General features: G+C 36.8%; 1 protein-coding gene across 3 annotated transcripts in view; it reads left to right on the forward strand.

Moving 5' to 3' along the window:
• PAIP1 (poly(A) binding protein interacting protein 1) overlaps window positions 1-13,444 on the forward strand; it is a 29,047-nt gene that overhangs the window by 10,361 nt on the left and 5,242 nt on the right. For all 3 annotated transcript variants that reach the window (XM_061129842.1, XM_061129840.1, XM_061129841.1), the window contains exons 3-9: window positions 1,516-1,701; window positions 3,862-3,974; window positions 6,440-6,551; window positions 7,991-8,116; window positions 9,283-9,389; window positions 11,382-11,499; window positions 12,232-12,286. In XM_061129842.1, the coding sequence (XP_060985825.1) occupies window positions 1,516-1,701; window positions 3,862-3,974; window positions 6,440-6,551; window positions 7,991-8,116; window positions 9,283-9,389; window positions 11,382-11,499; window positions 12,232-12,286 (817 nt within the window). The remainder of the gene's footprint in view (window positions 1-1,515; window positions 1,702-3,861; window positions 3,975-6,439; window positions 6,552-7,990; window positions 8,117-9,282; window positions 9,390-11,381; window positions 11,500-12,231; window positions 12,287-13,444) is intronic.

Consider the following 13,444-nt stretch of genomic DNA (forward strand, 5'->3'; position numbering starts at 1 on the left):
CTATCCACTCCAGTGTTGTTGCCTGGAGAATCTCATGGGCAGAGGAGCCTGGCGGGCTACAGTCCCTAGGGTTACAAAGAGTTCAAGATATGACTGAGTTCTAACACTATCACTTTCATGGACTAAAAAGCAAAACAAAAACAAAACAGATACTGAAGCAGACATCAGTCAACTTTTGGGCTTCCCTGGTGGCTCATATGGTAAAAAATCTCTGCCATGCAGGAGACCTGGATTTGATCCCTGGGTTGGGAAGATCCCTGAAGAAGGAAATAACACTCAAGTAAACTTCAGAATGCTTTGGGTGGTATTCCAGACATTGTGAACGTAAGGATTGATACTCAGATCTGTTATCTTTTGCATCAGTCACCCTACTCAACATTCTGCCATTATTTAAAATGCTAAAAAAAGCTTTATTGGGAGTATAGTTGATTTACAATGTTGTGTTAGTTTCAGCAAAGTGAACTTCTTGTACATATATCTACTTTTTTAGATTGTTTTCTCATATAGCTCTTCACAGGGTATTGAGTTGCTTTTGCAATACAGGAGGTCCTTATTAATTGTGTGTTTTGTGTGCAGTAGTATGTATATGTTGATCCCATTCTCCGTAAGTTTTTTCTATGTCTGACTCCCATTTCTGTTTTGTAAATAAATTCGTGTCATTTTTTAAAGACTTCTTAACATTGTGCATATAAGCGATCATCATATGACCTTTGTCTTTCTCTGTCTTGACTTATTTTGATAATCTCTAGGTTCACCCATTATTTCCTTTTTTTATGGCTATATATGAGTACCACATTTTCATCCATTCATCTGTCGATGGACATGTTGGTTGCTTCTGTGTGTTGCTTCTTTGTGTTGGCTATTGTAAATAGTGCTGCTATGAACATTGGGATGATAGTGATATTAATTGGAAATTATTGCTACTATCAAGATTGGCTGGACATAGCAGCCAGAAAGTCTCTTAGCACTGTACACTATGATATTTTGTAGTCATTTAAAGTATATATATTTTTTATCTTTGGAGATTGACAGACGACAAACTTTTTTTTCCAATATAGAAATTGTTGAATGTCTACAAGGATAGAGAATGTTATAATGAATGCCTATGGCCTCAGTCAGTAACTACATGTGGTCATTCTTGTTTCTGTATCTCTGGCCCCTCTCCCCCTTCCATTTTGAAACAAATCCTGAATCTTACTATAACTCTTAACTTTCTTCTTGGTCTTATAGTGAAATACTGGTTTAAACTTTACTTCTTAGTCATCTTGTAAATCTTCCAGAGGTGGGAAGACAGTTCTCTACCCAGCTAGAGGGAGCCCTTCTGTTACCACGTTTTGGCTGTTGGGCAAGGAAAAAGTGGACTGAACTTTTTGAAGAAAATAACACATTTTATCAGGTTAAAGATTCTTAAAAATACCATTTGAGCTAGAGACATTCCAATTTAAAGCTGCCTCATGTTTATTTTAGGTAGTTGCATGGATTAATTTTTTTTTTCTTTTAACCTTTGACCTATAGGAATCCTATGAGGACGGCTGTGAGGATTATCCTACTTTACCAGAATATGTTCAGGATTTTTTGAATCATCTTACAGAACAGCCTGGCAGTTTTGAAACTGAAATTGAACAGTTTGCAGAGACCCTGAATGGCTGGGTTACAACAGATGATGCTTTGCAAGAACTTGTGGAACTCATCTATCAACAGGTAGGTTGGCTGACAGCATTGAACAGCTTCCCTGATGCCGGAAGATGGTGGCTGCTCCTTGAGGGGAGCCAGGTTCATGTTCACCAGCCTCCACATTCCTTGACTCTTTATGGTTCATGGGAGCTTTTACGTCTCTGTTGTACAAAATTTCTGTAGTTTGGGATCCAGGACTATAGCCAAGGCTCTGTACAGGCATTTGGAAGGAGCTTTGGACACTTATGAGGACACTACATGAATATCTTGCTTTTTTCCAAACCCCTGTTTTACAAGAATCTGCCATTATTGGAGTAGGGGAGAAAAAGTTATGGGAGAAGTTTTTTGCCTTGTAAATGATTCTTTATTTAAAAAAAAAAAAAAGAAAGGACTACAAACACTCTTGACTTGAATCTTAACGTTTCTGCTTGTCTTTAAAATTTTCAAGGATTTTTATTTTAATTCCTTAAAAACTCTAACGTCAGTCTAGGTTATTCACATAAAGTTTAGTTTTAATCTTAGCATATTGTTCATTGATACATTAATGCTATTTTAAGGGAGAAAACTTAGCACTCAGTTTTGAAGATAAATTTAAGGTCAGTGAGAGAGACTGGCCAAAAACAATAGGAGATAAATGCCGCCCAAGGTTATGTTTCTCTTTAAGTCTTTGCTGAAGGAGCAGCTCTAAACTTGGATATATGAAAGGGCGACTTATGATAGCAGGTCGATTTTTCTTTTTTTAACTGTACTTAGTGTTTCATTTGACTATTTTTCCAGTTTGTTCTCAATTGTTTCTAGACTCCAATATTACCTGGCCAGTTCTTAGATTTTTTTTTTAAATGCCTGAGCTTTTAGGAAGATAGAACTGCTCTGTTTGTCCTGAATCCTACTTTGACATGAAAACTGTTCATCTTCCTTGGTGCAAAACTGGTAAGAAATATCTAAACTCATATCATGGAGCATGGAGATACAAAGGTTAAAACCTTTTTAGCTGAAAGAGTTAAAATTGGTTGTCAGTGGAAGTAAAGTTGGAGTATAGCAGGGATGCAGGAAAGTTTAATGACCAGTTTTATTGTCTTTAAATTTACTTTAAATTTTAAGAGCAAAGGGAAACAGGCAGTGCCAGTAATGAGAAAAGTATAAAATTTGAATTTTAAGTCTTTTGTGGTACCAGATAAACATATATGAATGTCAGTACAATCAGTCTTTCTTCCTAGGTGAGAAATGTACAGGTGCCTATGTGAGCAAGGAAGTAATTAGAAATAAAATGTTCTATTTATAAAGTACTTCATGCCTGGCAGTGCTAAACACTTGACCTGTAGTTAACTCACTTAATCCTTGGTGGTTGTAAGGTATTACGTTTATCCCCATTTTATACATAGCTTAACAGAGGTTACATGACTTGTCTAAGGTTACACATGAGTAACTAGACCCAACATAGGGGCGGAGGGGCATCAGGCCATTTGTTAGGTCTAGACTCTGGTTAACTACTGCCTTTGTGATAAGTCCCTTAATGTGTGTGCTCTACTGTTCTTTAAAAACTGCAGTGAAAGTTAAACTTCTGAGTACTTCTTTGGCTATATCACCCAGTCTTTGATATTCAGTGTTTTTCCATTGTCTTATTAAAAATATTTTATTTCTTTTTATTTTCTCTTTACCTTGAGTGTTGGGGGTGTTGCCGAAATGTTACTCTTTTGCATCAGGTATCTTAATTACCTCTATAGGAATCAAAAACTGAAGCTCAGGGAGGTTTAGTAATGTTCAAGGTCACAAAACAGGCCTGTCTTGTTCTGGACAGCTAGATGCCAAAGTTGGTGTCATCCCATTCCTGAAAGATACCTCTGATCAATAGTTTCACAAATACTCTTCCTAATTAGCACTATGCAACTGGGTACCTGTACATATTTTATGCAAAAATGAGCAGAGATTATCTCTCTGCTTTCTGCTAACCTGAGGTAAATGATGGGGAGAGCATGCCTTAATATTTTTCTTTCTATTTATTCTGGTTCTTGGTGTAAGTTTGGGAGGGAGGGTTAATTTCCTTATGCCTAACAATCATAAATGCCTTGTACCTTTCTGTATAGTACTGAGTAGGAATGTTTTTTCCTCTTTAGAATATTGCTGTGAAGTGTTTGCATTAATGATTTGATGTATCTGTGTCATACAAAACTTTTTTCTTTTTGAAAGGCCACATCTATCCCCAATTTCTCTTACATGGGAGCGCGCCTCTGTAACTACCTGTCCCATCATCTGACAATTAGCCCACAGAGTGGCAACTTCCGCCAATTGCTACTTCAAAGGTCAGTGTGAACGTATGAGAGTGAAGAACTCCTCCTAAACATGCTAGAATTTGACCATTCTTCTTGCTAAGATTGCACTTCATAGGAAGTTTCAGGGAAGAATAGGGCAGACCATTCTTATTTTGAATATAGTATTAAAAGTTTATACTCATATATAGCAGTCTTTTTTCAATAACGGTCTCTGCCTTTGGTTTTGTGCCTGGAATGGCCTTTTGTTTTTCCAAGATCTTAAAATTGGTCACTTTACATATTTCTTTGTACTTACTTTTGGCTTGAATAAGGATCTAATTTCACTTACTGCAACACATTTAACCAGTTTTTCCCATACTACATTTTTGAATGATCCATACCTTATTGATTAGAAGTGCTACCTTTATTGCACTATGTCCTTACATTTGGGTTGATTCTGGACTTTAATTGTATTCTATTCATTACTTTTTCTCTTCCTGATTTATTACCATGCTATTAAAAAGCTCTTAATTTTCTCACAGCTAGTCTAGTAGTTCCTCATTTTGTGTGTGTATGTGGTCTTCTTTGCTACTCTTGCATGTTTGTTTTCTACAGACTTTAGAATCAGCATGTGAAATTACACAGACCTTGTTAGTATTTATTGATGTTTTGGGATGACGTTGAATTTATGAGCTAATATAGGGAAATTTTCTTATAATTTGAATTTTTTAATCAATAAATTGTTTTTGAGTTTATTATAATTTGCCTATTAGTTCTTTGAAAATACTTTTAATGGTTGCAAAGTATTCCATCGTGTGGTTAAACTGCACTTTAACAGACTAGATTCCAAAAGTACACTCCAGAGACGCTTAAAATTAAGCTTTTGGTGAAGGTGAAACTTCGAATACTTTAGTAGAAGACAAACTGTGCTGCTGATGTAACTGGCTAGTCATTTGGAGTGGGGGAAAACAAAGGTGGGTTCTTGTCTCACTCTCTACACCAAAATGTATTTCAAATATAAAAGTAAAACAGTAAGTACTAGGAAAAAATTGACAAAAAAAAAATTAGGTTGGCAAAACCCTTTAAGACATAATACCCACAGGCCCTAAAAGAAGAGATTAAATTTAATTAAATATAAATTATAAAATTCGGGGGTCATAATTTATATGAAGTAAATTAAAAATAGAGAAATTTGTAACACATGGCAATGAGCCCATTTATTTAATATGAAAAGAGGGGCCTCTTAGGAATGAGTAAGAAAAAGGCAAGTATTTTAGTAGAAATATTTGGAATGACTCCAGATAGGTGCAGTTTGGGAAAGTGTAAGTGACAAATTTATAAAAAGATAGCTAATCTACCTGATATTTAAAGAAGTACAAGTTAAAGCTGGAAAGGTGTAAAAGTAGGCATTTGAAGAGGTAGGATGGCAGAAAGGCTTGCTTATCTTCCCTTGTGCTGCTCACCCTTGGAAATGTTCTGAGCCCCCGCTCTTGGAAATTCTGATACTAGACTGAAATTGAGCCTGGGCATGGTTTATAAAGCTCTCTCAAGTGATTCTACTGTGTAGTCACGGCTGAAAACCAGTCTTCTGACCCTTCTGATCATATACCCACTGTGTATGCCTCTCTAGTATTGGTATGTGGTCAAAGCTATTAACGTGGAGAAATGCTACTCATGTAACAAGCAAAAAGGTAATAATCTTATTAACTGAAAAATGTAGACATACTTTGAAAAAAGAAGTTACCTTCACAGCAGTTATCTCTAGGTTGTATTGTCTTTGTTCTTTTTATTTCAAAAAGGTTAAAACCAAAATATAACCATGTATTGCTTTTATAATTGAAGATCTTTAGCTTAAAGTTTTAGGGTCTTTCCTGTCACCAAGATAATCAATCATGCACAAGGGTAGGGGTTTACATTTGTACATAACTGACGTATATTAATATATAATAGCATTGATAGAACCAAAAGGTCACTTCATCAAAGCTCCTTCCTGAAAAGTCATGAAAGGAATGACAAAGTAGCCAAGGCGCTTGGTTAACTGAATTGGCATTAATTAACTGATCCTTTCCATTATTAACCAGAGTATTCTATTTATAGATATCCCAACTTTTTTTCTGGTGAGTTAATATGTTTGAAAAGATAACCAACAGTGCTTTCTTAAGAAGCCTAGTGAGACAATAAATGAGGTGCTGGGGTTTTGTTTTGTTTTTTTAGTGCCAATATACAACAAACCTCATGAAACCTGTGCTGCTGTAACTTGTTACAAACTTGACCTAATAGGCTTATTTTCAACTATTGTTACCAGTTTCTTAAAACTAGGAATCATTGTATGAAAGATGATACATATTCTGATCTCTGCAATAGACAGGAACACTTTTATTACAGAAAATCAAAATGTTGGTGCATTGTGCTTGCCTCAGTATTGCTTGTGAACAACCACACTGACAAATGGTTATCTTACTTGATTATTTAAAAAACAAAGCAATATGAGATTACAAAAGGGATGTCTTTATTAGATGTCGGACTGAATATGAAGTTAAAGATCAAGCTGCAAAAGGGGATGAAGTGACTCGAAAACGATTCCATGCATTTGTACTCTTTCTGGGAGAACTTTATCTTAACCTGGAGGTGAGTACTTTTCAGTAGTGACAAAGCCTAAGAATATAAATTAATTTCAAGGGCTTTGTGTTTACTGTAGTCTTTTACAGCATTAGGGATGAAATGGGAGAGGAAAAAAGTCTCAGTGCCTACTCATGGTAGTTGTGGTGGTGGTTGTCTAGTTGCTAAGTCGTGACTGACTCTTCTGTGACCCCATGGACTAGCCCACTAGGCTCCTCTGTCCATATTTCCCAGCAGGAATATTGGAGTGGGTGCCATTTCCTTCTTCAGGGATCTTCCTGACCCAGGGATCAAACCCACATCTCCATTACTTAGCACTAAGCCACCAGGGTCTGTCCTCAAATGGAACACATATACCATTCTGTCTTCCTGTTTGTGGGAAGGGTGTTAGGAGATGGTTACTAAGCACTTTAAAGTCATTATATACTTTTGGAAAGCCATGGTTTACATGTGATTTTAAGCTTTTGGAATACAGTCAGTCACACTTTTTTTGAATGCTTGTTTCATAAATATTAGCACATTTAGTTTGTTGACTTTCAGATGGTGACTCAAAAGCAGCTTGTATTGCAGAGCACAAAGCTTTAAAGAGGGGAGAGATTAAAGTTTCTGAGGTGGTGTTTTTTTTTTCTTTTCCACCTAACTCACCCTCTGTAGTTCTTTTTGGTCCTATTGTATATATTCATTTTCCACATAAACTGTATTTGTACAAAGACTACAGCTAAATTGGTGGTATACTTGAGTATATGCTTGTTGGTAGGCAACATAAGTGCTGAATGTTACTTTGTAATGGATTTGCTCGGTTTGGTTTTTTTTTTTTTTGACTAGTTATTCCTAGATACAGGTATAGGGTCTTAAAACCCTGATTTGGGGACTTAGTAGTGTACACGCCACTGAAAAGACACTTGACTCCACCATCAAATGTATGTCTCAGTGCATCTAGATCTTTGTTCAGTCTTATGCCTAATTTACAGTCCATTTTTACCACAGATAGCCTTAATTAAAAAAAAAAACTCATGCCTTAATCTTAGTTTACTTTGGTATTAAGCCAAATAAGAGCACCAATATCAAATGTGTTTTAAATGAATTGTCACTTTAAGAATGCTATTGAATTTCCTGTGTAGAAATAATAATGATATGTGTAGGGAGAATGATAAAGATAAAACATGACTCCTGAGTTTATAGTTCTTCAAGCCAGAGAGCTGAGATACATGTTCCATTCTGATATAAATTAAAGTGTTTTTAAATACTATAAAAAGCCAAAAAAAAGCCCTGTGTTCCCCAAAAGATGTTAACTTTAGAGACTGCTTTATGAAGCAGTAAAATTAAGAGGCTTAAATTATCCTGACCGTGTGTTTTATTAAAACTCTTTATTTTTCCAACATTTTGTTAAACCATTTATATATCTGTATTTTGGCATGGTTGCTTTTTCTTTTCTTTTGCCCCAAAAGATCAAAGGGACAAATGGACAGGTTACAAGGGCAGACATTCTTCAGGTCGGTCTTCGGGAGTTGCTGAATGCCCTCTTCTCTAATCCTATGGATGACAACTTAATTTGTGCAGTAAAATTACTAAAGGTGGGTTTTACTTATTTTTTTCTTAAAATTTAAAATGTTTTATCCCTCTAGTGCATAACTTAGAGGAAGGGAAGTACAATACATACAATACACAAATTCAAGATTAAGTTATCTGAGTTATTTGTCTCTCGAATTTAAATATTGGAAGAGCAATATATGCTTACTGCTTAATATAAGCAGCGAAATTTAAAAGTAAAAAATGGAAGTTCTTCACCCTTTCTGTAACGTTCCTTTCCTTCCTTTCCTCTGTATGTATGCTCTCATAAGATCTTATTCTGTTGTGGTTTGTTGTTTTTTTTTATCACCCGATGAGAATCTTGGATTTTTGCGTGGCTCTTTTTTCAGGAGCTTCCTAGGGTTCCATTGTATGCATGCACATTGTTTATCCATTCCATCCTTGAATAGTTATTTTCAGTTTAGCCACTGCAGCACTGTCAGTAATCCTTAATTGTATCTTTATATATGCAATTGTTTATGTAAGTTAAATTCCTACACACAGATTTGGTGGCTCAAGGAGCATGTATACCTCAATTTGATAGGTAATGCCAAATTTCCCTTCCAAATGCTTATTAACCAGAGTGTATTCCCACCAGCAGTGAATGAGCATACCTCTTTCCCCGTATCCTTAATCAGTGATGGGAGAATCAATCCTAGATTTTACTTTATCATTGTGATGAGTAAAAACAATAACATTTTAATTTGCATTTCCTTGGTGAAAATCACAAGTGAATTTAAGCTTTTTTTGATTTATAAGCAGTTTTTTTCCCCACAGTTTCTGTGACTTACCTGTTTGTATCCTTAACTTTCTCCTGATAAAGTTTGTGTTTTTTAAATTCTGAGTTTCTATACTCATTGGATGTTGTATGTATTAAAAAGTGATGTTAAAATTTTATACCTATTTCAGTCATACAGCAAATCTGCTGTAGTCATTGGCATATAAAACCTGTGATTAAACTTCCGCTATAGTTCATTCCTTTTCCTTGTCAAGAAGAACTAAGTATAGTGATTCTTGTATATCAGATGGTAGAAAATAATAGGGAATATTTAAGTTGCTAAATTCATCCTGTTTAAAGAATGCTTGAACTGCTGCTAAGATCTTTTTAGGATTTCTATACTTCATTGAATTCCTTTTTTTTTTTTTTTTTTACTGATACTTGCTTGTTTAGTTGACAGGGTCAGTTTTAGAAGATGCCTGGAAGGAAAAAGGAAAGACTGACATGGAAGAAATTATTCAGAGAATTGAAAATGTTGTCCTAGATGCAAATTGCAGCAGGTAGGAAAAGAACTAGTATAGATAGCCAGAAGATATTCCTTGCTTTTTCTTTGGGGGTGTTTTTAATCTGTTGTACTTTATCAGAATAATCTTAATAGATCCACAGAAATTTCTTCCTTTACCTATGGATTCTGCTCACCTAGCCACTTCCTTTAATTATGCTTATAAATAGAAGTAGTCAAAATATTCCTGGGGGAATGTGAGTCCATTAAAAGAAATGATTATTACTTTTAAATTCAGTAAATACTTGGATAAAGTACAACTGTAAATCCAGTTGGAGGTATAAAAATTTTAGCAGGATTCCACTGCCTTTGAGAACCATATATAGTCACAGTTGCCTGGAATAAGTGTCAAGGCTGTTTATTCCAAAAAAAAAAAGACAGCGGGAGCTAGGCAGTGGGGTACAAGCATGTAGCTTTCACCTCAGTGCATGAGAGAGTAGTGCTGGATGCTGCTGACCAGGTGTGGCTCTGCGAGGTGAGGACTCGCCCTTCAGTGGGCGGCAGTGTGGGAGTCTGGCCTCGGGAAATCAGAAGTTGCTGCTGAGCACAGTGAGGCCCAGGTCAAGATCTAGGAGTGGTTCTTTGAAGTCCCTCTTCTTCCCATGGCGTCAGAGGGTCAAAGGCACACAGGTCTCACTGGAGGTCAGCTGCCCTTCTGCAGGAGTCGGAGGGGTACTATCGCCATAGCTCCGCCTTCTGGAAGGAAGAAGTTGTTCCCCAGGTCAAGGAGAGGAAGGAAGTACTGACTGTAGCCCATGGCACCAACCTTCTGGGGCCTTGTCAAGCATCTGGAGAGGGTCTCTGAAAAGGCTGGCAGGGAGCTGAGCCTGCCAACTGGCATTCCCATTGTCTGTGAATTGGACAGGAACATGAAGCCCAGCAAGTCTGTGCAGTTCCTAGGGCATGAGGAGACAGTATGTAAAGCCATGGAAGCTGTGTGCCCAGGGCAAGGCCAGGAAGGACGAGCGAGCAGCAGACTACTCCCAAGGACACCCTCCCTGCCCCTCCCATTCCTCTGCACCTCCTCCCTGCACGTGTCACAACGACCACTTCCGTGTAAGTGGTAGCTCCAGATGGAGACTGGTGGCTCCCCATTTTGTATTAGCTATTTTGTCTCTTGCACCCACTCCCTTCACACACTCTAGTTAGAATGGCACATCTGGGGCAGGGTCCTCAGTCCAAGCCGAGGGAAGCCTTGTTCAAGAAGGTCAACAGGTAGTGATTTGGGGGCATTTGTCAATGCTTTGTTTATTATAAGGACTTGTTTGAGTAATGGTAGGGTAGCCATGTTAAGGTGTGAGCAATGAGGGGAGGCAGGAGAGCCTGTTTGTGTTTCCAGGGGCCAGTCCTGTACCATCCTGTAGTCAAGTGACTGCGTGGCTCTAGTCATTACAGTGGGAAATGAGTGTAACCTGTGATGATTCAAAGAGATATTTCCTCCCTGGCTCCAGGAGATTGGGATCGATCCTGAATGTTTCTGTGTCGTCTTTATTTTTACAAAAAGTTAAATAATTAAAAACATTCTGGGGTTTCTGGTGGCAGTTGCAATATTATCACATGTGGTCATCACAAAATAAGCCATTCCTTACACCACCATGGGATAAGCTCCTTAACTTCTAAGGTGTAGGAGTTCATCCTTTGATATAAGTTAGAATCCCTCCCCTCCTTATTTTATGGCGGTGAAATGCCTCTTGATCAAGTCCAAGTATGTCTTTCACTGTGCCCTGATTTCTGAATCTTGTTCCAGTTGCTTGGGCTCAACAACTCATTTGAGCATAACTGTACTAAATCTTTTTTTTTCCCCCAGATCAGTATTATAAAGGAGTGATGTTCATTTTTTAAAGGAGATAAATTTGTTTCATTATAGGAAATGTCTAGAAAATCAATGCATGTTCAAGTTTTTAAAACCAACTTTTAAGCATCTGTGATATATTAGAGATGTGATATATTAGCATGCTCATCTTAACTCATTTTTAACTTTTGTCTGCAGAGATGTAAAACAGATGCTTTTGAAGCTTGTAGAACTCCGGTCAAGTAACTGGGGTAGAGTCCATGCAGCTTCAACATACAGGGAAGCAACACCTGAAAATGATCCTAATTATTTTATGGTATGCCAGTGGTTGCATTTTAAGTTTGGTTATTGCTTGAATTCAGATTCTGGTAATTTGTAGATAAGTTACATAAAGCGGTTCTCAGAATTTAATATAACAGTTCTCTGAGTTAGGGTCACATGGCAGTCATGGAATCCTCAGTGAAAGGGTGGACTAGAGAAAGAGCCATTTAAAGGCAAGGGAAATTGTTAAGGCTTGGCTTGGACTTGGGTGAGTGTAGGAATTCCTTGAAGCAATTTTTCCAGAGAATTTATGATCAAAGGCCTGTATTTCAAACTTGTACTGGCATTTTGTAGTAAATTAAGAAAATGAAAATGGTTACCAGGCCAGTGATGCTCTGAAGCTCTCAATAGGACAGGCATAAAGAAACCATGGAGGAATGTTTTTATTATAACCCAGTCTTGGAGATGGCTTTAAAGAAAAAATGGTGGTGGGAACGACAGCTAAAAATCAGTTGACCTTAAATCACAATGCACAACAGACCAAGTCACTTAGAGTGTGACAGGCAGTAGACAGCAGGGTTAGACCTAGGGACTGGAGACAAGAAAATAGTCATCTAAAGACTGTAGACTTTTCCAGTGAAATGGAAGTGGCTGCTAGGAAGTTTTTTTGCTTGTTATTGCATTATCAGGTACAGTTAAGTGACCTCAGCCATGTTCTATTAATTAATGTGCTTTTAAAAAATCAATTCTGAAATAACATATTTTAATCACTCTTGATTCCTCCAAGAATGAGCCAACATTTTATACATCTGATGGTGTTCCTTTCACTGCAGCTGATCCAGGTATGTCATCTCAGCCATTTTCTGCCCATTTATTGGTAAGATATTGAATTACAGGAAACCATACCCTCACTGGCATGAAGTTTTAGCTTTCTGAAGAATTCACATCATTCTAAAATATAGGGTAAAGTTTTGTCTCACTAGAATATTCTCACAGTTACCATTTGGAACCACTTCAGGTTGAAGATCTGATTCAGCATATAGTACCTTGTCAACTTAACAGTGAAGGATTGGAAGAATCCCTCAATTAAATGCAACCATTTTTATCTTTTCTCTAGTACTTTATTTTTAATACTCTAAACTTTTCAGGTAGTTAGAATGAAAGGGAAGGATGGTTCTAGTTCACTACAGTCTGCAACTTTCATTGGTATAGGTTAATACTTGCAGATACTAAGAATTGTGGATTTTATTAATAGTTGGTGGGTCAGTTAATTAAAATCTAAATCTATGCATACTTCTTCTAGAAAAGAGCCATTTATAAAATGATTGCTTTAATTGTGGTAAACAGAACTGAACTGTGAGCAAGAGAAAATTTTCCCACGTAGTACAACCTTACAGCCAGCATATCAGAATTTTCTAATTTGTTTGCTCTGGATTGCAGGCTTTGACTGTCCTATGCCTCTAGCACAAAGAGGTCGAAAGAACTGCTTAACTTCTCAACTTTAAATTATGAATTACAGACATAAGTACAATTTAAAGTTGAAAAGTTAAGCGTTCTTCTGACCTCTTTGGTGGTTTTTATATTGTTGAGTATTTCAAAACTGGCCAGTTCGATTCACTGTCAGGATAAACCAGTGTCACTATATCATTATATATCTTGGATCTTTTCAAAGAAATAAAACTGTATAGATAATACTAAACCATTTTCTGTTGCTGTAATTGATCTTTCACCCTCAAGTCCAGTCCTTCCATAATTTCCCTCCTAGTGTATTCACTATCCTGATGGTAGTGTCATTGTGTTGTCTTTTTACTTCATATGTTTGTGAGTTATAGGTATTACCATCCACAGTAATATTAACCTAAAAGGTACCTTATTGTGCATGTCTTTTTGTAGCTTATTTTTTACTCAGTATTTTTGAGATATATAAATGCCAAATGATAATCTACTGAGGGTAAACCACAATTTATAGATTTCCCTCCCCCTTGGGCCCCGCCCTTTTT

This window comes from Dama dama, chromosome 25 (genome assembly GCF_033118175.1).
Source record: "Dama dama isolate Ldn47 chromosome 25, ASM3311817v1, whole genome shotgun sequence".
In the NCBI taxonomy this organism is placed as follows: Eukaryota; Metazoa; Chordata; class Mammalia; order Artiodactyla; family Cervidae; genus Dama; species Dama dama.